Source organism: Polyodon spathula, chromosome 20 (genome assembly GCF_017654505.1).
Source record: "Polyodon spathula isolate WHYD16114869_AA chromosome 20, ASM1765450v1, whole genome shotgun sequence".
In the NCBI taxonomy this organism is placed as follows: Eukaryota; Metazoa; Chordata; class Actinopteri; order Acipenseriformes; family Polyodontidae; genus Polyodon; species Polyodon spathula.
The window spans coordinates 23,461,994-23,485,559 of NC_054553.1; the positions used below are offsets into that span (position 1 = coordinate 23,461,994).

The 23,566-nt window shown below is 36.7% G+C and overlaps 1 protein-coding gene across 4 annotated transcripts in view; it reads right to left on the reverse strand.

The window, feature by feature from the left end:
- Window positions 1-23,566, reverse strand: part of LOC121295905 (protein outspread-like) — a 73,413-nt gene that overhangs the window by 15,519 nt on the left and 34,328 nt on the right. For 3 of the 4 annotated variants that reach the window (XR_005946982.1, XM_041221025.1, XM_041221027.1), the window contains exons 6-16: window positions 23,362-23,536; window positions 21,553-22,006; window positions 18,650-18,776; window positions 15,416-15,517; window positions 11,619-11,675; window positions 10,151-10,219; window positions 9,936-10,025; window positions 9,522-9,631; window positions 8,501-9,017; window positions 7,853-7,990; window positions 2,581-5,430 (exon numbers count right to left, since the gene is read on the reverse strand). Coding sequence is in view for 3 of the 4 variants with exons in the window: in XM_041221025.1 (XP_041076959.1) it covers window positions 2,581-5,430; window positions 7,853-7,990; window positions 8,501-9,017; window positions 9,522-9,631; window positions 9,936-10,025; window positions 10,151-10,219; window positions 11,619-11,675; window positions 15,416-15,517; window positions 18,650-18,776; window positions 21,553-22,006; window positions 23,362-23,536 (4,689 nt within the window). In the remaining variant the exon portion in view is untranslated. The remainder of the gene's footprint in view (window positions 1-2,580; window positions 5,431-7,852; window positions 7,991-8,500; window positions 9,018-9,521; window positions 9,632-9,935; window positions 10,026-10,150; window positions 10,220-11,618; window positions 11,676-15,415; window positions 15,518-18,649; window positions 18,777-21,552; window positions 22,007-23,361; window positions 23,537-23,566) is intronic. The other variant, XM_041221026.1, reaches the window with a different exon arrangement.

The window sequence follows — 23,566 nt, forward strand, 5'->3', positions numbered from 1 at the left end:
ATTTTACTTCCTACAAGCACCTTTAGATAAATTAAAATGAATAGAAATGTAAATAAAACATAATTCTATGATTCTGAGTTAATAAATACTACAAGGAACTGAAAAAGGATGTTGACACCTCCATAAAGCCACATGACGGACAGCCAAAAGAATTCTAGGTTTAATAGTTTCATAATATACAGAACATTCTTGAAAATTATTTCTTCCATTGCAACCTACTTCTTCATGAAAATAAAAATCTTCAAAAAAATAGTAAATAAATGAACTTAGGAACTTGTATAAATAATACTTTCCCTTAAGGAATTTTTTTTTTTAAATCACCCTGCAGCTGGTATAGTGGTCAGTAAAGTCTGACCACTTAGCCAGATCACAGTAATGCTGCCACAATGCTTCTGTGCATTGCTACTCAAATGTGTTTTTTATGGTTATTTACAACTTTTATCTAGCAGCAATAAGGTTTACTGAAAGAATGTTGGTGCCTAATACCGCAACAGCAGTCTATATGACGGGCGCTAAAGCAACATAATATTAAAAGTATTTACAGCAAACAAAATAATCCCACAACTCATCCATTTTCACTTCCATTAGCTTCTCAAATGTGCAGTTTTGAAAGAAACACAACTTAAAGGAACTGTGCATTTTTAAAACAGAAATCTGGTACTACAATAAAGACCTGTTTGCTCGACTTGCCTTACCTTCCAGTAAGTCTGTTACTGCTTTACTTCCTTGGTCATTTTATTCCAGCAGTGTCTTCTGGGTCAAAGCCTGTTCCCTTCCTATTGAAATTACTTAAGAAGTGCAAGACAGTCTAAAAGCATGGCTTGCAAACAGAGATTTCTTTAATCTGGAGTACTAGCTATCATGTTTCAAAACTGCACATCTGAGACCTATATAACGAATTGATTTGCATGGCAGAGAACATTTATGGAATGACTTTATTAGCTACAAGTACTTTAAATTTCTTTTTTTTTTTCACAATTGCTAAAATTGTTATATAGCATGAACGAAACAGAGAGGAAGTAAAAGTCAATTTTAAATGTCATGTATGATGTTGTCAAATTAGCATGACAAAGTTGGGAGGCTCTTTTGTGATTAAAAGAAAAAAAAAAAAAAAACTGAAAACAACTTCCAATATCCTAAAATTCCAGACCATCAAAACCTATTTGCCATTTTTGCTCAAAACACAACCTAAGGAAGCTATAGCCTATAGGCTTTAGAAATTCTAGCGATCTTAATAAGTTAACGATTAGTACCAGTTTAGTTTCTGCTGGATATTGTTTCTGTTAATCAAGTTTGGAGTGCAGTTATGCGTTAAATACATAAAGCACTAAGGAAGGGCAATGTACATTTATTTTAGTACAAGGTGCAGATACAAAAGATATACAGTAGACCCCAGTAACATCACAGCTAGAATGACCATGATTTGTTCAGTATCCATTTTATCTGCAGATTGTCATTGGAATTCTGTTTACCAAATATATAACACAGAAATCTAGTTCTACCAATGATGTTAATTAATTAGGGCTCGACTGTATATGCTTTCAAAGTGTCAACACAGCCAAGGGAAAACAGGTTAACAACAGGCTACAAAGCAAACGTAACTCTTCCTGTGGAACCCATTTCAGTTATAATGATGGGAGTCTACAAATTGTCAGTAACATACAGTACTATGATAAAAAGTATACTACAAAATAAAGCATGATTTATTCTTTATATGTATTTTTAGGTATAAAGAATATGTTGTTGCTGTTTTAAAATCTGACTTAAAGCTTAACACCCAGAGCCCTCCTAATGCATTAAGATTAATTATTACAGTGTAATAAACTGATGGTTGTATAAAAAAAAAAAATCCATATATTTTACTATAAAGGTCTCAAATGAGCAGCTCTGAAAGAAACACGTGCTATAGCACGATTGCATTTTCATTAAAAAATATCTGGCACAACATGAGATTAAAGACAGTTCTCAGTTTGCTTGCCTTAATTTCAAGTAGTCTGCAACTGTTTCACTTCCTAGGTCATTCTGTAGTGTCTTTTTGGTCAAAGCATGTTACTGGCTGAAAGCATGTCAGTAAAAAGGGGAATCAGCTGGTTGGTTAGTGACAGGAAATAAGGTGTTGAAGGGTTAAGGACAATTTCACTCTCCAGATGAAATGACCAAGGAAATGCAAGACCAACTGAAAGTACGGCTTGCAAACACAGATTTCTTTAGTATCGTACTTGATACCATTTTTAAAATGAAAATACATTTGACCTTTGAGACCTTTATAGGAAATTGAGTTTCCCAACAGGTAAGATTCAGGGATTTATTCTTTTTTTAAAACTATAACCACTGCTAACCTGGCTATTCATCTATCTATTTTCCCAAATAGATGTTTAAGTGCTGCAGACATCAAAGGAAGGAAAAAAGGCTTCTTCATAGACTAGCCAAGAAATGGGCTCCTCAGTACACATTGAACACACCAGGAGACTACGAAACTCATGCATAAAACGTGTTAACACCATGCAACACTACAGGAACATTGGGATCACATGAATTAACAAGGCAACATGTAGAAAGGGGAAATAATAACATGGCCACCTTCAGGTTTTCCAGGTCTTTTTCATATTTCTGCTGAATAGACGATAAATCTCCTTCACGTTCACGTTGCTTCATTGCGTCTCTCATGGTACTAATCTGAGATTCCAGCTCCTGAATCCTTTCTTTGAGCAGTGAAGTGGAATGCGTCTCGTTATCTTTAGTGGTAGTTCCTTCTTCTCCCATGAGCACCACTCCCTCAGGGAGTCCTAGCTTGGCCTGCTCAACCATTTCTTTTTGTAGCTTCTCGATTTCCCTTGTGTGTTTGGCTTCCAGGTTCTTCCTTTCTGCTGCGTATTTTTCCTGCTGTCTTATCATTTCCACCTTGTGCTTCTTTGCCAGGTTTTCCATACAGACGGTAAGGGAGTCGATTTCTTTAACATTCTCCTCTGATTTTAATTTCAGGATTTCTTCTGCCTTCGCTATCTCTTTCCTCAGTTTCTCAGCCTCAAGTTCATAGGCGTCCTTGACTTCTCGAAGTTCCTTCTTGTGCTTGGCTGCCATGTCCTGAATTTCTATAGCCTTATCCAGAGAATCAATTGGCTCTCCTTCAATGTGAATGTGCATCATTGTTACATTCTCCTCACCTTTTGAGCTTACCAGCCCTGCTATCTCGTCTTTCACGGTTTCTAACACTGCCTTGTATTCTTTGTTTTGCATTTTTAAATCGGCACACTGTTTATGGTCTGTTTCAGTTGCTTTCTGTTTAAACCCATCCTCTTTTAACTTTGTAAGCTCTTTTTTATGCTGAATGTCTAACCTGCAGATGATGTACGACAGTTGGGCCTGCGTTACTGCGTCCTGCAAAATGGATAGCCATGGTCCACTTAAGTCTTTTTTGCTGTTTGAGACCAAGTCCAAACTATTGAAAAGCTTTAAAGACAAAGACATTAGTTCCTTGTTGGTAGAAGCCTGTATGCTAGATGCAATTTGATTTAGCAGGCAAACTTTCTTCTGCAGATTCTGAACAAGTTCTGTCCTAACTTGGTGATCTGTTTCATGATCGAGCCAATTGTAAAAAGGAGAAACAACCTCCTCGTTTTTACCTTCTGTGCTCATTTCACTTTGAACACCCTCAATGACTTCAAACTTTAACATTCCCTTAGCCTCTGTTTGATCCTTCACAACTTCTTCAATTGCTTTGTCAGGATTTTTAACAAGCTCTAGCGGAGGCTGGCGTGCGTTAGATAGATGGAAAAGCCTGTGAGCTAAAAATAACATTTTATTTTTCACTAAAGCACTATCTGATGCTTTACTCAAGTAACTGTTCAGCTCATTCTCTTTCAACTCTGAAGAGCTGGTATCTGAAATGTTTGACATATTCACCCAGAACTCCCCTTCCAGTAATATCTTCTTGAGAAGTGACATTTCAGGGTTCTCTTCTTTGGAAGAATCTACTGTGGACCCAATACCCTTAACAGTACTCGTAAACACATCCAGTGCCTTTTCTACTTTAAAATCCACCTTCCCTAAAACCTCTGCTACTTTACTAAGTGCTGCCGACTCAAGTTTAATCTTTTCAACCACCTGCTTGACTCTCTCTTCATCTGAAAGTTCTTGCTTTATTTCAGAACCATGTCCTCCCTCCTCTACACTCGCTCCCTCAATCGTTTTTATTTTATTTTGGGCCTCCAACAGCTTTTGGCTATAGAATGTTTTGCATTCATCATTTTTTAACAGTAGTTCTCTGTACTGGCACTGAAGTTCCCTGTAAGACTGCTCTGTGGCTTTAAGCTGCTTCTCCTGTTCTGACAGCTTTTCCCCAGCAACGCCCAACTGCACACAAAGCTGTTCTTTCTCTTCCAGAAGCAGCTGAGTGTCATCTTCTGCAGACATCTGGAACCCCAGACCTTGCAAAGTTGCTTCCCTCAGTTGTAGCTTCCTTTCAGTCTCTCTCAAGCTGCTCCCCAGCACTTCTAACCTAATTATGGTTTCTTGTAACTTTTGAGATTTCTTCTTCAGTTCTTTCTCATTAACCTCTTTGTCTGCCTCTTTTTCTGCCAGCCTAGCTTTGGTCTTGTTGAGCTCTTCAACAACCTGCAGATGCTTCTGCCCGCCTTGGCCATTCAACAACTCTAATTTGAGTCTTTCTATTTCCCTATCCGCTTCTGTAAGCTGGTTCATTATTTCCTGGTAGCGCTGATGCAGGACTTCATTCTCGTTGGTTAAAATTTCAATATCTTGGGCTTGCCTCTTTACTGTCACCTCGCTCAACTCCACATGCTCTTCCATCTGTCTCAGAGCCACGCAGCTCTTTAAAGAATCTAACTTTTGGTTCTGCTCCCTACCCAGCATCCCCTCCAGATGAGCTTCATATTCTTTAACCCTTTCCTCAGCTTTCATTAGGTGGTGCATCAGAGACTCATGCTGTTGCTTTAAGATGTCATACAGCTTCTGACAGCACTTTCCAGTAATCTCTGGCTTGGGTTCTAAAATGGGCTTTTTAGCATCTTCTGAATGTACTAGGGCTGTACTGTGCAGTAATCTCACAAGGTGCTTTACAGACACCGGATTTCCCATTAGAAGACTCTCAATTTCCTTTAGCATGTCTGCACTGTCTTGTAGCACTATGGTCAATGCACTGGTGTTCCCTGGTAGCTCCTCAACCCTGTCCTTGTTTGTTTCCTCCAGCAAGAAGTTCTGATCTTCAGTTGGGGACAATTCTTTCCCAGATGTCTCCGAAAGGAAGAAGCCTAGCTGAGCTTGCAGGCTGCGCCTTTTGATTTCTTGCTGCTGTAGGAGCTCTTTAGTTTCTTGGTACTTCTTTGTAATGCTCTGGGCTTGAGAACTGAGCAGTTCCTGCCTCTGCTTCTGGTTCTCGAGTTCTGCCTCATGACCCAAAGTGGACTCCAGCTTAGAAAAGGGGGGCCAGACAGTGGTTAACATTCAGCACGACTAAAAAGTTTATAAATCGTAGCTTCATTTTTGCTTCTTATTTTGGAAAAATTACATAATTATTAAAACTTTTATTTTGTAAAATTCTAGCCAATAAAAAAAAGTTGTTGAAAATAAAGGGTTACGCTTTATTTTAAGGGCCGCCTATTAGCAATTAACAACCAGCTAATAAACATGTTAATATACATTATTTATTTTTCTGTTAATTGTTATAATTAACAGAAAATTGTTCCACAGGGAACAGAATCCGTAACTGCACAACTCTGCCTGTTACATTTGTTTATAAAGATCTTAATGTATAACCCTTAGCTCAAAATGAACAACGTTTGCTCACAGTTAATAAACTAAAAAAGCAGCCCTTAAAACAAAGCATGACCAAATAAAAGTTTTCCATTTCTCTACTGGATGGAAGTCAAAATTGAAAAGTATTGGAAAACAAAAACAGATTGAATGGACTGCTGTTAGTAAACCACAACAGAACATGCATATAAACAGGTTAGAGTTTTTTTTTATGGAGTAAGTAATGCAAAATTAGTATTCAGTGATTGTGATTGGAAGCATACTACCGTCACTATAGATTTCTGGGGCTTACTATTTAGTATACAGAACTAACTACAATAATAAGAAAAATCGGTATGCTGAGCTGAATAATCTTCAATGTGGCTTTTCTTAGATCAACATTTCCCAGGGTAGAAGCAAATAAAAAATATCTCTACGTATTTTCACAAAAACTTAACTTTTTTTTTTCTTTTTATTTAAAACAAAAACACCTGAGTTTTATGTTACTTGATTGTCACAGGAAGATAATCTGTTCAATTTCTTTGTAGGTAGGTAAGTCTTGTAACAACATGTCTGACCATTGTTTTTACTTACAAATATAATTCACTTGATTTCGGCTCAAATTCTGTACAAAATATCAGCAATACCAAAAGAAACCTGGAAAATATTAACTTAATCATAACAAAGTGTATTGTCTTTAATAAAAAAATAACCATGAAAGAAACCATGCACAAATATTTATCCATGAACATTATTGCTTTGTGGTTATGCTTTGTGGTTATGTCATATTGAAAATCGTTGCAAAAGCCTTACAAAAGTATATAGAAAAATCTGCACCAGAAACTTTCATTTGAACATTCTTTAAGGAGTCAGCGTTAATTTCTAACAAAACGTTGTTTAAATTGCCCCATTAAATATATAATATATCGCTATATATATTAAATTATATATATATATCGTATATATATATATATATATATATATATATATATATATATATATATATAGTAGCTCTCAAAAGTATTCACCCCCCTTGGACTTTTCTACATTTTATTGTGTTACAACATGGAATCAAAATTGAGTTAATTAGGAGTTTTTGCCACTGATCAACACAAAAAAGTCAAAGTGAAAAATAAAATCTACAAATTGTTCTAAATTAAATTACAAACACAAAACAAATCCATTTTGATTCCATGTTGGAAAAGTCCAAGGGGGGGTGAATACTTTTGAGAGCCACTGTATAATTTATGAAAATTGCAGTTATCTTTATAAAAACATTTATAAAATTAGTATTAAAACTAGCTAAAACAATTTAAAAACACAGCTCTTACTATCAGAAACCCAATTTAAAGAAAACATTTGCTATAAACGTGTATATCTTCGAATCATTCTGACAACCTTTAGCAAAACAACCCCTAATAACCCAAAACAATCCCTAACAATCCTAAATACTGATGCTTTTAGCGACTAATACACAATGGAAAAACTGGTATACAAGTGTGCTTTTCTTTGAAATATACAGAAAACTTCACCACAACATTTGGTTATATTTCTTCTGAACAGTGTGAGCAGTTCTACAATTAATGAAATGAAACTACTGCTAAATACTCATTTAGAAAATGGAAAATAAATGATATTATACATATGAATGTCTAGTTAATAGTTAATAAAACATGAACAGTTTTATCGGCATGCTGGCATTGACAGAAGAAAAACATGTTACAAATTGTACACCACATATTTATAAACTGTGTTTTGTATACTTGACAGCAACTCTAACATTGAAAAACAGCTACCAAGCGTTAAGAGTAACCATATTAAGCTAGAACTTGTTTAAATGTTAATATGTAACATCTAAATATACAGACGTTTGCACACAAATACTTTTGATTTGTTTTCTAGTTGCAGACTTTACAAAAGTCAGCAAAGAAAATGAACAAGAAGAAGCAAATGGAATGATTTTACTTCTTGTATGTCCTCATGCAGCTGTCCATGCAAGCTGGTTTTGGTAAGTTGTCAGTTTATAAATACGACATGCAAAGACGGTTTAAAAGGAAAGACGTCCTGTTTCTATGTTTGAGTTGCTGTGAGGTTGACTTACCGGTGAGATGTACCCCGCGAGGACTTGCTGCTCGCGTTCCAAAGCGCTTCTTAGCTGGGACTCCAGATGCATTTTACGCTGGTTCGAATCTGCTAGCTGCTGATGACAACTTTCCAACTGAGCTTTTAACTCTTCTATCTAAAAAAGTTTAAAAAAAAAAAAAAAAAAAGCACACACACACAACACAATGGGAGAGAACAATTCTTATGAAACCTACATAAAATTATCGCCATTAAAAAGGAAAACTACCTTCAGAGACTAAATCTGTATCTTACTTAAAACGGCAAATTTTTCAATGGACCCATTTTGCTTCAATGGTTTTCCTTTTCATGCACATTTTTAAACCAAATGCTAGAGCACGATAAAGAAAAACAGTCTCTGCAGTGTTTTGCCTCCATAACCTGCAGGAGCACCAGAACCAATGCGATGCTCCCATTGGAATCCCCAGTGAAGATCAGCTACTTCAGACAGGCAAGATGCTAAACTGCTCTCCCCTGACTATGAACACAAACATTTCTTTTAATCTGTTGACAAAAAACAAACTGCAAGAAAAGGTATAACAATGTGTTGCACTATGTGTTTTGCTCCAAACCTTACAGCCTGTTTAGCAGTTCAAATTTAGCAGTAAAGAGTTTTTGATATACTCACCCCTGTCTTATGACTTTCCAATAGCCGTTCCAGTTCTGTCGTCTCTTTGAATTGAAACGCTGTTGCTAGAAGAACGTGCCTTTCTTCTCTAATCGGGGTCTTTTCAACCTGCTGCCAGTGCTGTTCGATTTCCTCTTGTACTTTCTGCTGCCTATCCAGTGAGGATGAGGAGCTACAACTTTCAAAGTCTTTCATGTTAGCCTCTGGTGAGTTGGATGTCATTTCGTATCTTTTCCTGCGTTCCTCACGGCGCTTCGTCCGGTCAGAGTCCGTAAGGTCGCTCTGAAATGCATCAGTCTCGGAAGCTCGCTGCTGCGCCAAGGCCTGGGCGATTGGCCGGAACCCAGCCCAATCGAAAGTTTTAGATCGCCCTTCTCTCCTCCTCTCGTGGATGCGGCTCTTCTTCTGCCCGGCTTCTCGCTCTACAGATGAAGCTCCAGAAGATGGCGAGTCCTGGGTCACATCTGGTTTCAACAGCGCATCCAAGTGGGTGGGTGAACCATGTTCGTCTGGAAGGCTAGTAAATGGAAAAAATAAATGTATTTAAAAAAAAAAAAAAAAGACTATTTAGCATGTCACACTTTAATGGTTTAACAGTTATACTGACACATGTATGTATTTAAAAACCCTGCTTTTCCTGACCGATTCATTACTGATGAGACAACCAATAAGAGACCTCCATTCTTGCTGTTTCTTTTCAACCTCCAAACCTAAGCAATGAATCTTACCAAGCAACCGATCCCTGGAGATCAGGAACCAACCTGGCCAGCCACGGCCTGAACAATTTTACTAAAAGTTGTTAAATCTAAAATATAATAAACTAAAAATAATATTCAAACATTTTATATGTGTTAAATGTTTCAAATTGTGTGGCAATATGCAAGACGCCACTTTTGAAACAATTGTACTGTACGCAAGTGTTATAATACATCATTCAAATACCAGTCACCTCATTCGATCAACAACAATAAAAAAACATGCGCCATAATCTTTTTTCGAAAGCAGTACTGTTTATGATCACCTAGCAACATCAGGAGCAGTTGAGGGGAGGACATTTTTCATCACGGCTTGGATCCAATTCCGTCGTATTCCAGCAGTCATGGCTGACAACGTGTACACGTCTTCGTGCGTCTGAAAAGAAAGAGACCTTCTGTCAACTGTTCTTAGAAAAAGTTGCAACAACCATAGAGTTTATACTGACATACAATACTCACAATTTCTGAGACAGCATCGTACAGGTTATTTGACCCTTTGCCATTGTCAACATTTTTTTAAATGGGACCCTCTGCAGCGATTTCAACAGTTTTACAGACTAAATTAGACACCAGAGACCATACATTGTTATAGGTTTAATTTTAATAACCATCATTCACAATATAAACAGTGGCAGTATTTAGATATACCTGAGAGTATTCATTCAATTGGACTGACTTACATGAATTTGAAAGCCATAGTTTCTTTGAACCTGGTATTCAGTAACATTGTAGCATGCAGTTAAATCAATTTCACCATCCAGATCTGATGCCTGAAAAAGAAAACTGAATTATTAACAGAATGTTAAAGGCAATTACTGTTAAACCACAAACAAATACAATATTATATGAAAATTAGACAAAACTATTTGCATATCTTATTAAAAACACAACTCACCTCCTCAGCAATTGAATCCTTATAGTATCGTAGACTGTGGTCAGTAAGAACGAACCAGTATTTCTTCCACTTGAAAAGAAACACAAACAAGCAGAAATTACACATTTATATTTGTCTGAATATTGTAATATAAAAATACTAGTTTGATGACTGGGATTTTACAAAACCATTTTAAACTGTATGTAAGCAAAAGTACATCAAATCAAAAATAAAAAATACACTTTGGTTACTAGAAACAGACTCGTAAATCCAAGTGTAACCCATGAAAAAACAGCTAAGAAAATAATGAGTTGCGTTAAAAAAAACATTTCCTTTTTTAGTGCTAGTTTTTAGCCATTAGCCATATAAAGATACCTGTTAGTGGCTCCTTAAGCGGGTGAAAATTGAAAAGTATATGTATCTATTTGTTGTCATTATATGGAATTCTTGTTTAGGTTTAGTTCAGAAATCTATGGATTTCTAATGTGAAAATGCTAAGCAACTTCCTTCAATCACTTATATGGAATAGCTTAAACTAATGTAGAAAAACCATGTCGTCTTTCGTATATTAAGGAATGTTTTCCTCCAATGCCGACTGGCATTCGTCATAGAGTTTTAAATAAAGGTCACAGTGAAAGATCAAGTGTCATGCTTTCATCTCCCAATGTCCGCACGTATCAAAGAAAATCCTTTCGCTTTAAAGATATAGTGCACAAAGTGTCTTACAGTTTCTCACATTGATGAGCGACTCTCACATATTTCCTTTGATGCATGTAAATACCAGTCGTTTTACATTTTAAAAGAGATGGAGTCAGAATATTGTGGTAGACATGTCATGCTCAAACCATTTTGACTTGGTGGATGGGTGCCCTGCCATGTGGAAAATGCACTAGGCACAGGATCAGAAGGGATTTAAAATGAGTTAACCCATTGTAAAAAGCATAGCAAAGTGTAATGCCCAGACAGGTATCATAAAATAATTGAATCTGTTCAGTCTTGAACAAAGAAGACTACGTGGCGACCTAATTCAAGCATTCAAAATTCTAAAAGGTATTGACAGTGTCGACCCAAGGGACTTTTTCAGCCTGAAAAAAGAAACAAGGACCAGGGGTCACAAATGGAGATTAGACAAAGGGGCATTCAGAACAGAAAATAGGAGGCACTTGAGAATTGTGAGGGTCTGGAATCAACTCCCCAGTAATGTTGTTGAAGCTGACACCCTGGGATCCTTCAAGAAGCTGCTTGATGCGATTCTGGGATCAATAAGCTACTAACAACCAAACGAGCAAGATGGGCCGAATGGCCTCCTCTCGTTTGTAAACTTTCTTATGTTCTTATGTTCTTATCAATCATAGCAAACCACGGTAGATGCATAGTATAACAATGGGGAAAAAGTATGGGAAAACTGCTAAATTACTGTGGCAATCTTTTATAAGGGAATGTACTATAATAAAGAATATTACACAGATTGAAAATCAAAATAACTTACCTGTCCCTGCTCATCCAATTTAACCATCCAGCCTTTCTTGAAGTTCAATAGATCTGGCTGTAAAAAGAGTAAGAGATTGCATGAAAGACTGCAAGTGTTCTGCTTCAGGGTGGATTTTGAACCATTTATTAGTTGCCTCATTTTGTTATGAAATATAGGGTCCCCATTTACAAAGCTTTTAACTTCTGAAAATGTTCCAACCTTTATTTTTTTTTTTTTTATTCATAAGCAGACTTTTAAAAAAGATAACATCATTCAGCATTCAGATCTTGCAGCATCACATGCATTCAATCAAAGCATCTAGCTGGATGTAACATTTCAACGTAGCATGTCTTTTGTTATCCATATTACAGTATCTATTAAACCAATGTACTACAGTAGACTTTTACAGGCCTTCATATGCTGCCATTTACAGCGACATACTAACATTTGCTTAATGTGACTTGCCACAGGAACACACTGTCAAGCAACACATGCATTTAGTTGTATTTACAGTCTCCCAGTATGAAGTATACAACCTTTGTCTGACAATATGAGTTACTTAGTGAATATCTGTGTTCAAAACGACCCGTCCTGCTAATATGTATACTGGTAATATCTTGGCAACCAAATTCATAACCGTTGTCTCCCAGGACACTGGTAAAACAAGACAACATAATTTTGAAAGGCTTTATCCTGGTTAAAATACATCCATAAATAACAAAGAACCTCAAACTAAATATACTGGGCTGGAAATCATAAAATGGCATACTGTGGTCTTTACTCAGGTGGGCGATAAAACTATTACATTCAATTTCAAGGCTTAACTAGCTTTGAGTCTACTGAATATTACATGTACAATATATATGAGAACTACCAGAGTACTTAAGATTGTGGATAAATTGTAGTTTTGCCATTATAATATAACCAGGAAATCATTTACTTTTAGTTGATTTATTTTAAACTTCCCAAATTTTTCATTTCTGCCACTGTTTCTGTTTGAATTATAAAGCTGAAAACAAAGCCCCTTTTCCAGGAACAGCGGCTTGAAATCTGGTTCCAGGAGACGGGGAGACCTAGGCAACTTTACTGTATCAAATCCCCTGGTGTGCCATGCAGTAGTCTGAAACCTAGTTTCCTGAAACCAGCTCCAAGAAACAAAGTGGTTTTGTCTTCTGTTACAATGCCATTTCATCTTTCTTATCAGATGCTGCAGTGTTGGATCAGTTGCCTTGCTATTTGGTCATCCTGCATCTGGGGTATAAAACTAATATCTAGCCCCTTTGGAATTTCAACCAGAACACATTTGACCATTATCTTCATATATATGCACTGATTCTTGTTTACCCATGAATAACCTGCATCTAAGACAAGCACTTATATAGGAACACAGATTAAAACGAAGAAAAAAAAAAAGTTGCTGACGTTCTTTACACAGAGGACTTCACTCAACACATTGTGCTACTGTGGAAGTTGATTCTCACATAGTTATCCCCAGGGTATGTATATTTAATCTGACAAACACACTACAACCAGAGGTAAACAGTTACAGGTTGAGTTTATAATACTGCATTTCCTGACTTTAATTACTTGCTAGGTATTCTTCTAAAAAGTTCAAGTATATTTTGATGATAAATGTAAATATGTAGCTGAAACGCACATTTAAAAGCAGTGATAACCAAGGCTATTTCCCATCACCGTTGCTTTTAACATTTTAACAAAGGCCTTTGTTCTTTGTTCATTTTTTTTTTTTTTACTTTAATAAAGGATATTGAAATTTGTCAAGCATCCCTATAAACACATGGGACGTTTACACAGCTGTTTCCTGGTACCGTATCACTTTTGGTGTCAGTCAATGGTCCAGCAGTGAGGCTAGACCATGGAACAGGCCTGCACCACAGCCAGTGATAAGGTATCAGGAAACAGCTGTTTACACTTAGTAAGGCAAAATGGAAATGTTCATTATGGAAGTTTAATAACAAATGAAGAACAACGATATGGGGCATTATTATTGCTAAATATAATGCTCTTTTAAGAATAGCAATGTGTTATTTAAGTTAATTATTCTTTAAGAATGGAGTTAACACCACAGTGCAGTGCTCTTTTATAAAGCACCCCTTTTTACCACAGTTGCATGGCTCCCATTTTTCCCTATTTTCAACTAGCACTTTAATTCTCATTATATGATGCTACTGGTGACCACTGTATTAGTGAGAGCAGGCAACAACACTGAGAAACTGAACGCCACGAGCTTGCAAGAGCATGAACCAGGGACACACTGAGGAAACAAGCAGTTATCGAGCAGTTCAAAGTAAGGGAAATGACTGACGTACACAAGAGGGTGAACAGGCAACAACAACGTTCCCAATGACAGATGAGACAAGAGGAGGAGAAGAAGACGTGTGAAGGAAAATGGTTAGTCTTATATCCATGAAAAATAACTTGAGGAACCATGCATTTCAAAAGGCCATTTTGACAACTTCCCACTAGTTTTAATCCTCGTAAAGTTGAGTTTTGTGTTCAGAGGTGTCAGGTCTTTATTTGAGTCAACTCCTTTGTTCTCATAATTGGTTTTAGGGTTTCAGGTTTTGGAAAATCAAGTGGCAGCTGCATTTATTCCGAGTTACATGTTTCACAGTCTAGTGTGTCTAACCCAATCAATGTGTTTGGTTCAGTCTTATATTTTTGTATATGAATGGGGGTAAACTAAGTAACAACTAAGTGTACTTTCTATTGGTTTTCATCTCTTGTCTGATAAAGAGATAATGCTGGGAAGATTACTTTGGTTCAGCAAGTACTCTGAAGTTCTGTATTACTTCAATCTGCGCCGCGGAGCTTATTTTAAATTGATGAAAATTACTGCGACGCTTAAAAGAGGGCAGCCTTTATACGAGGGCAACCTTTATTAATAATACTACCATTTTCAAACGCTGCAATATTTTATTACATGATGTATGACATTTTAGAAGTATCGCGGTTGCTTATTTTCTGCAATACGGTAGCCTACCTGTATGTAGCACCATGTGTTGCTAACCTACTCTGACTACAGTACATTTGTCGGTAAAAGCAGTTAAATCCAAGATGTCCAATATATCCTACTTGGTTAATTTTTTTTTTATCACTGTAACTTGCTTGTTTATAATTTCTCTGCAAGAGAAACCAAAACTAAATACTTCACATTTATAAATATACTCACACCTGGATTAAACACTGTGAATATAGGTTTTTGAGTACACTGAAGAAACTGATTTTCCAGGCTTGCATCATTTAAATATTGAAAATATTAATTTATATAAACAGAATTCTTTTTTTTTTTTTAACCTTCATCCCCTGATGTTTAGAGCGACCACTGTTTAAATCACCCTATTTATGCATATGTTGCTTTAACAAATCCTGTGATGCTATTGCAATAACCTAAACCTACAATGATCACACTAACGTAAAATCTACAACCATACTGACAGTGTGTCCTGGATGAAAACCCCAACTGGTGCATTGGAAAATGCCACAGGGACTCCTGCTGGGTTTTGAAAGTCAAATGTCAAAAAAACAAGAGAATCGACCAGCTAGTCCACTGAATCTATGAGATCAACAGCACAAACACAGTCTGAACATGAAAGGGATTTTTTAGAAATAAAATAAATACTTCATAAAAAAGAAGCAAAAATGTATGATTAAATACACTGAAGCTGCTGTAAACCGACAGCGAAACATTGTATATTTTTGATACAGCTTTGTTTTTACACCTTATAACATGATATAGTTATTTACTATACTACTGTATTACTTACTGTTTTCAAAGCTAAGAAATGAGTTACCGTCATTACTGATTCTGTGGTTCTGCGGTCAAGTGATTTAGCTCTTCTCAGTGGTGGGATGGTAGAACAGTGAAACTCTCGCACTGTATCTCTCTTTAGCTCCTGGAAAACAAAGCACAAAAAATTAGGGACCCAAAAGTATGATGTTCAGAAAAGGGTTCACCATTACATTATTTATAAAAAGTTCCAATAAACAAATTAGAAATCACGCATGAGAAATCAACCACTTATGATTAGTCCAAATTCCGGTATATCTTACCCTATAGATCCCATTCATAGAACACACAGTGTTCTTGTGATTTACTGCAAGTTGATACTAAGCTATATAGTTCTCTAACCCACACTGCACACAACTGAATGAATTATACAATGAGACACCCTTCACACAACATTACTTTTTTATTATTATTACTTATTTCAAAATCTCAAAATGTAAATGACATTCAAATACAAACTTATCTAACAGCCCACAAGCAGAGAGAACAGACTGAAATGGTCCTCTACTACTCGATCAGTACTGCAGTATATTATGACATTTGGTCTCTTCTAGCACAGCCTTGCGCACCACTGAATAGACCATCCAGTGGTCCTTGAGTTGGGAAGCACTGCAATGCATTCCCCTATTATGGACAGAAATGTTCTTTTTCTGTTTCTCAAATTTAATCTCTCTGTTTAGATAACGAATTAAACATGAGGCTTTTTTCTTTTCTTTTTTTTTTAATGAATAAAGTTTCACTTAATGATGCAAAACAGTAGTACTGCGCCCAACTCCTCAAAGAAGGTCAGGTTCTGTGGAGGTCTGAGCTCAGAGATGAGGAAATGAATAAATTAGGACAATGGAGCAAGTCAATGGAAATCTTTTAAAAACAGAGAGCCGATAACATTATGGGTCAAAAGTCCGTGTCTGCCAACTTGAAATAGTCAAATTATCAAGATGAGATTGTTTTTAAAATGTTTTTCTTAAATACAAGCTATTTTTTCTTTTTTTCTAACAAAGAAAACAAACCCTAGACACATTTGAAACTTACTAAATTAGTTCTGGAGAAAAAAAAAAGCTGCCATTTGTATTGCCATTATTCCATGATGATATATTTTTTTGGCAATCTCTTTCTTATTATTTGTGTTGGTAATTATTATGTTGTAATATATCTGTCTCATTTTGCACAGTCAACATAACTCTCTTCTCATTACAAGCGAGTTGTAGGACGGAAAGACACGACACTAGCATGCACTTGCATTAAAAAAAACAAAAAAAAACAGTTTTGTTTTAAATTTGTTTGTAGACATTTTCCATTTTGAAGCATTCAAATTCATTCCCAAAAGTTGGTGTGGGTATAGGAAGTGAAGCCACTAGGGAAATGTGATCACAGAACGGATCCTGGAAAGTAATTTATATTCATCTCTGACATCCATTAAATTTAAAAACAAAACAAAACTTGAGGGTCTTTGGTAGTTTGGAGTGCCCTTGCTCTAGTATTGAATCAGAGGACAGAACTGGTTTTGAAAAAGCTCTTTACAGACGTTGCTGGAGGTTTTAATTTCTTTCTGACTTCCTGTGACCTCTGCCCCTGTGTTTATTTAGATTATTTTGTACTACAGTAATTCGTTGCGTATTCACCTGACACATATCCGCCCTAACTATTTATCCACCATGACCTATCTCTTCAGCAACGTTAGTTTATTATTGAACAGAGAAGATTAGTTCAGAGATTGTAGATCCTACCAAAGTTTTCGTGCACTATGTTGCATTGCTGGTAGTGTCACGTGAGCTGTTCACTGTGTTGATATGTAAATAGATGCTGTTCGCCTGCGGGGCGTATACATTTCAACCTCCGTCTTGATCTCCTGCCTGTCACTCAGCAGTGATGCACGCATATGGCAGACGGCTACTGTGTCATAAGCATTAATGCCTTGTATCTTTCTAAACAAGGGATTTAGGGGAGCTCCCTAATAAAAGTTAAATCTCAAAACAATAATTGTGTGAATACAGTAATTGTTACAGCTGTGTATAATGGTATTTAACAGGATTCATTTATCCCCCTTTTTTATATATCCGCCCTTACTCTGGTCCCACCGCAGTCAGATATGCGACGGACTGTATTATTATTATAATGTACTGGTTGGTGTTTGTTTTGTACTGGTTGTTTGTACTGGTTGTTTGTTAGTTATGGTTGTTTTACAGCATGGATGGGGTTTCAATTCCCCATCCAGCTAATCTTGTAAGAATGCATGGTCGGCAGCTAATGATTTATTGACAAATTGTCTGTCACCAGCACATACCAGAAATCCTGTGCAGAATGTGGTCGAGGAATAAACTAGGTCATTGCTAGCCTGTTAGTCCCTCGATTACGATATAAAAACAAGCAGCTTTTGCTGACTGGGGTGGGGGATGTTCAGAGGGGGAACTTAAAGAAAAGTGAGAACTCAAAAAATCAACACAATTGCTATTCGTGCTGGATTTCGACTAGCAGGGTACTTGTTTTTGTTTAATTATTGTGTCTGTCTGTTTTGTCCACTGTGCTGTTTTGTTTGTTCAATTATTTTGTTTTATTTAATAAAAGCGCGCTCAGTGCTTTAACACGTAGTATTGGTGCCTGTGTTTCTTCCTGGTCTGACGTCACCACCAAACCATCCTGCCACACTTTCTCATTCGGTGGAATTTCCTGTTACCAGTAGCGTCCTTTTTTAAACCCTCTCTGAACCCTACTTTGTTTTTAAAAAGTGGAGTCTGCAGTTCTTACTGCAGATTTATTAAAGTACTACCGAAGAGCGTCCATTTACCACGCATTCTCATAACACTGTGTTCATACAATGTAATTTACTGGCCAGTGCACACTGTACTTGTTAGATTAGATATGGGAATAACTGACAGAACACAGTTTTGGATTTTTAGAGCTATGTTACGGAAGGGCCTGCATAGAGAAGAGCAAGAGAAATTGGAAGTTCAAGGCTGGGTGTGTCAAAACAGTTCAAAGCACAAGTTAAATAGGGGAAAAAAAATCAATACATCACCCGGAACCATGCAATTTCAAATACCACAAAAAGGTAAGGGAAAACTGTGCAGATGACATCTGAAGAACTTGTGGGTTTGCTTAAACTTAACCTATAAGCTCCGCATTGACAACTTGTGGTCTAGCCAAATGTTTTTCTTTTTAAAACCTCAAAAAGAGGACTATGCTTCTGAGCCACCAGCACCCTCCCATAGTGGCCACTTAGACCCAGTGAAATAGGCACCTCTCTCTGGGATCGCCTGGTTTCACTCCTCCCCTGCCGGGCTGCTGGGAGGTCAGGCTCATTAGTCTCCATCCTCTCTGCATTCTCCAGTTCCAGGGCCTCAAACTTCTCAATCACTGTGGGGCGACTGTGAAAAGAAAGAAGCACACAAAGTAAATTTTGAATAATTAAATCAAGCTTGCAGTCCAAAACACGTTTTTAAAAAACGTTTTGGAGAGGGCTTGTTAGTCGATTCTTACTTTTCAAAGCACTAGGTTTAGCGAATGTTTATAAACATTGGAAAAAAAGAAAAAAACAAGTCCTTAAAAACATGTCTTTAACACGGTCCTTAAGGTTTTATGTACAGGGCCAAATATAATTCAAGATAACTATCGGCATTTAATTTCTGATATATTCAAGGTAGGGTATATTTTGTTGGCTCAGCTATAAAATGCAATATACAATATTTACAGTAGTCTCATCAATAAAATATTGATGATCATAGTTTGTTTATAATATATTTAAAATACATCACAGTAGGCAAAAAGATTAACTTGTAACATGGTCATTTGAGAAAACGTACTTCCAATACATTGGGTTGCTAATTGTGATTATTCTAAATAAGTTATATGCATTCCTCTTTGCTAATTCTACTTGTTAATTTGAAAAATTACAGGAAATGGAAATCTATAGGATGGTGGACTGTACAGTATTAAAAACTATAGTAACCCCATTTAAAATTATTATAATTTACTAATTACAAAATGATTGGCATTTTAATCAATTCCATAGTGATAATGAGCTGTTAGAATGTGGCAGCAATATAAGGGTTAAAAGCACCGTCTTTTAGAATACTTTAAAACAGTACGGCTGTTGCAGAAAAATAAATAAAAGGAATGACCCACTGGCTCTTTAAAAATATGTAATTAATATAAATCACATGTAGGACCAGGCTAGAGCTTGTTACACAGTCATTTTATAACTGTATGAATTACAATATAGTCTATAAATGATTAACAGGACGGTACATTTTTAAAGATATTACAGGTCACAGACAAAAGTGCTGGCACCCAACACTTAATATAAGATAATTCAAGAAAACATGTCAAATACAAGCATTTAATGAAAATTAGCCACCAATTCATTTGACAAAGACCAAAATACACAATTTCTGGTAATTTAACACACATAACAAATTTAAAAAAAGCACTTAAGCAATTTCAAATATTTGTTCATGGCAAAAGTGGTGGTACTTTAACATTTGAAGTCTTCAACAAAATTACCTGGTCCAATGAAACTAAAATATAACTTTTCCCCAACGATGGACCACGATATGTTTGTAGAAAAAAATGAAAGCCTTCAAATGAACAAAACCTTGTACCTACAGTTAAGCATGGAGGTGGTTTGATCATGATATGGGGGTGTTTTAGCAGTTCAGGGACTGGAGACATTTATGTGCTTCAAGACTGAACGAATGCAGCCATGTATCAAAGCACTCTACAAAGTACAAGGACACCATCTGCTCATAGGCTGATTGGCAGACAGTTTATTTTCAACAACCCAAAGCATAGACCTAAGTCATAGGGCTGGAGTTCTTGAAGAAAACGGAGATTAAAGTTCAGGAGAGGCCTTTGCAATCATCAGATCTCAATCCAATAGAAATGCTCTGGACCTGAAAAAAAGCTGCAGCCAAGCACTATGTATCCATGACAGAATTAGCTCAGATTTCACCAACAAGATTCAATGCACTGGTTAAGAATGAACTTAAACGTCTGAAAGTATTAAAACACACGATTTAGTACTTTGTGTGTCCTCCTTTTGCTTTTACCAAAGCAGGGTTGCCAATACTTCTGTCATGAACAAAAACTTTAAATGAAATGTTTTTTTTTTTTTTTTTTTTTTTATAAAGATTATTGGTTACATTACTAGAGATTGTGTATTTTGCTTTTTGTTTTATTAAAAAGTGGTTTACTTAATGCTTGTCGTTAATCTGTTACCTTGAAGTATGGTATAATAAATGTAGGGTGCCAATATTTTTGTCTGCGATTGTATGAACGTTATTACTTTAGTACTGTAATTAGCTCGAGTGCTGTAATGCTGATTCACATTTTAAAAGAATGAAACATGAAGTCATTATTTCAGAATATCTTTTAAAAGCCTTTATATGATGTAATTCATAATGCACTGTACAAGGTATTCCATGTTGTTTAACATTAGCCGGTTTAAAATATTGAATTGCTTTTTTTAAAATTTATGACCTTATTTGGGGAATGCACTGCAATGGCAGGTTCCCTTAAAAGGCTATAATTGAGACAGTCTGTCTAGTATTTATTTCAAACGACTGCCATTTTTTTTTCTTCTTGGCTGCTGGGCACAGAATGTCACTCTTTCACCGAGCTAAAATTAAATTATTAAACCAATTATTTTTCTACTGACTGTTTAATAAGTGTGCTGCCTTCTACAACAGTGACATTTCCTTTCTGATGCTGTTAAAGGGACACTAAGGGACACTGAGTTTGAAGGGCTACTAAAAAGAATTTATTTTATATGACCTTTCACAAAAGGCTAAAATGAATACCGAGATTATTAAGAAGAAAGTTTGTTCTACTGCTGACATAGCCTGGGCTACAGTTAAAGCACAAGGGTATCCGTTCATGGTGTACTATCGTGCACTGTACTGGCTATATATAACCGCCAAGCTGTGTTGTTTACAGCAACCCTTATGGGTGAAATAAACACAGCACTCATCATTTATCATACTGTAGTTTACCATTGTTAGCTAGGTTTTAAAATTTGCTTTGCCATACTTCTCTGTGAGAAGTATGGTAAAGCAAAGTTTACAATGCAAAGCAAAGTTTACAATGCATAACCATGCTTTACAGGGCTTTCACTGTGCTTTATTACTTCGCGGTGCATTTCCTTACCTTTTCTCCGTTACAAACACCTGGTCCTCCTCAGGTCTCTCCGGGCTCCTTGCTCGACTTCGTTTCTCTGCCTTCCTCACCTCAACCTCGTACCTCCTTGATTGAGGGGCGTCATGCAGCGTGGAGGCCCTTTGCGCCCGGATCTCAGCACAGTGGCTATCCGTACTCGTTACTGTGCTTCCACTAGTGTCTGAATCCAGTGAACTCATTGAGCCACTGATGTGAGACCCATTAGACAGCAGGCTGCTCCCAGAAGGGAAAGGATCGCTCTGGGCAGGGGACTGGCATCGAGGGATCCCTCCAAGGTCCATGCTGTGCTTGCTGGAAGAACTACCAGTCGGGGATAAAACCTGCATGTCGGGTCTTTGTGGGAGGAAGAAAGGGATGCCACCTCTATCCCTCTCATCCCCATTGACAGAGCTGTGATCAGAGGTTGCATCCAGAGGAACGTGTCCTGCAGAAAAAATCAAGAATACTGTATGTGTGAGAATATATTAGTTTTACCAGTTCAAAACTAATGACAGACATATATGGACGGTAAAAAAAAAAAAAAAACAGTGCAATGACATATAGAGGGTTTTCATAATCGGCTCATAATCGCAAAGTTGACAAATATTTGTATAAAAATCGAGTTTATCGGATGTCAGGCAAAATTTCACGACGTTCACAGGAGGACGCTAGGAGTACATGACATTATAACATAACAAATTAGTTAAAAAAAATAAAGATGCAAAATCAAGGCTGTTAACGCTTTCACCATGTAGCGTGGCAGAGAAACGGATGGACAGACTGGCACAATCAGCACATAAGGGCCCTCCTTTATTTTTAATGAGGACCCTGAAAAGAGATGTAAGCAAAAAAAAAAAAAGTCAATTCAAGTATTCATTATTTGGTCTTTATTTTGAATACATTTCTCTGTGCTTATTTCACTGAAATAAAAATGGTGACTATCTTTACGACTGTTCTTCCAATGTTGTAAGAATTTGTATATTACTGGATTTTTTTTTCTTCATGTTCCTACATTTAAACTTGCAAAATTCAAGGATATATTTGATCGATATAGTGTTTCATTTCTACGGTAATATAATCCAGTTCTCTGCTCTGTATAATGAGAACTGTGCCAAGTAAGGTATGCCACACCTGGTGTCCCCACCCTTGTGGGTGGCATTTATTCAATAAAAAAAAAAAGAACAAATACAATAGTGCTCGTTTACACAGTAAGAGTCAGGGAACAGATTTTCAAAGTTTACTCCGAATTGTCATTTACACATTGTCTTTTTCTGCCTTAAGACTACTTACAAACAACAATTCATATGAAGCCACTATTTCTGGTTTGGTGGTTTCTTAAAATAAAACTGTGCAAATGCCAACTGTACTGCACATATTAACTTGTATTGGAGTCTTGCCATTTCCATGAAAATGTAAAATGTTTATTAAGGTATCAACAGTAGATTACTGGCAAGCCCTTGGCTTTCTGATCATCAGACTTCAGTGTAATAGATAGAATAGCCCTTTCAAAGGAACTTGATTACCACTGTCATTGGGTACAACTAATAAGAAAGTCAAGTAGACAATTGTTCAGTTAGAGTCCACAAACCAAAACGTCTGTCTTTCTGACTTAGGGCTACATTCTTGGTAAACTGTACTTAAGAAAATAGATAAGAAAACCTTTTAGTAATTAAAGCAGCAGACTTTTGGCTGCAATACACTGCCATCTTAAAACATTTGTTTGAACTGCGTGACAATGAGCAATGCAAAATGAAATCTCCAGACATAAAAGCACTTGATATGAGACCATTTCCTGCTTACCCCCTTGAGCCAGCATTGTAGTGAATGTGCTGCTATCCGATGAAGGCCAAACCTGGGAGGCTTCCACCTCCCTGGCGTTTAGTTCTTCCTGCCACATGGTTGACCGGGAATCTGGGACCTTCTCTGCATCTGGAATACCAGAGCCAGTCACAGCAACCTTCGCTGGGCCCGGCTCCTACAAAAGACAAACACGACTTAATACGAT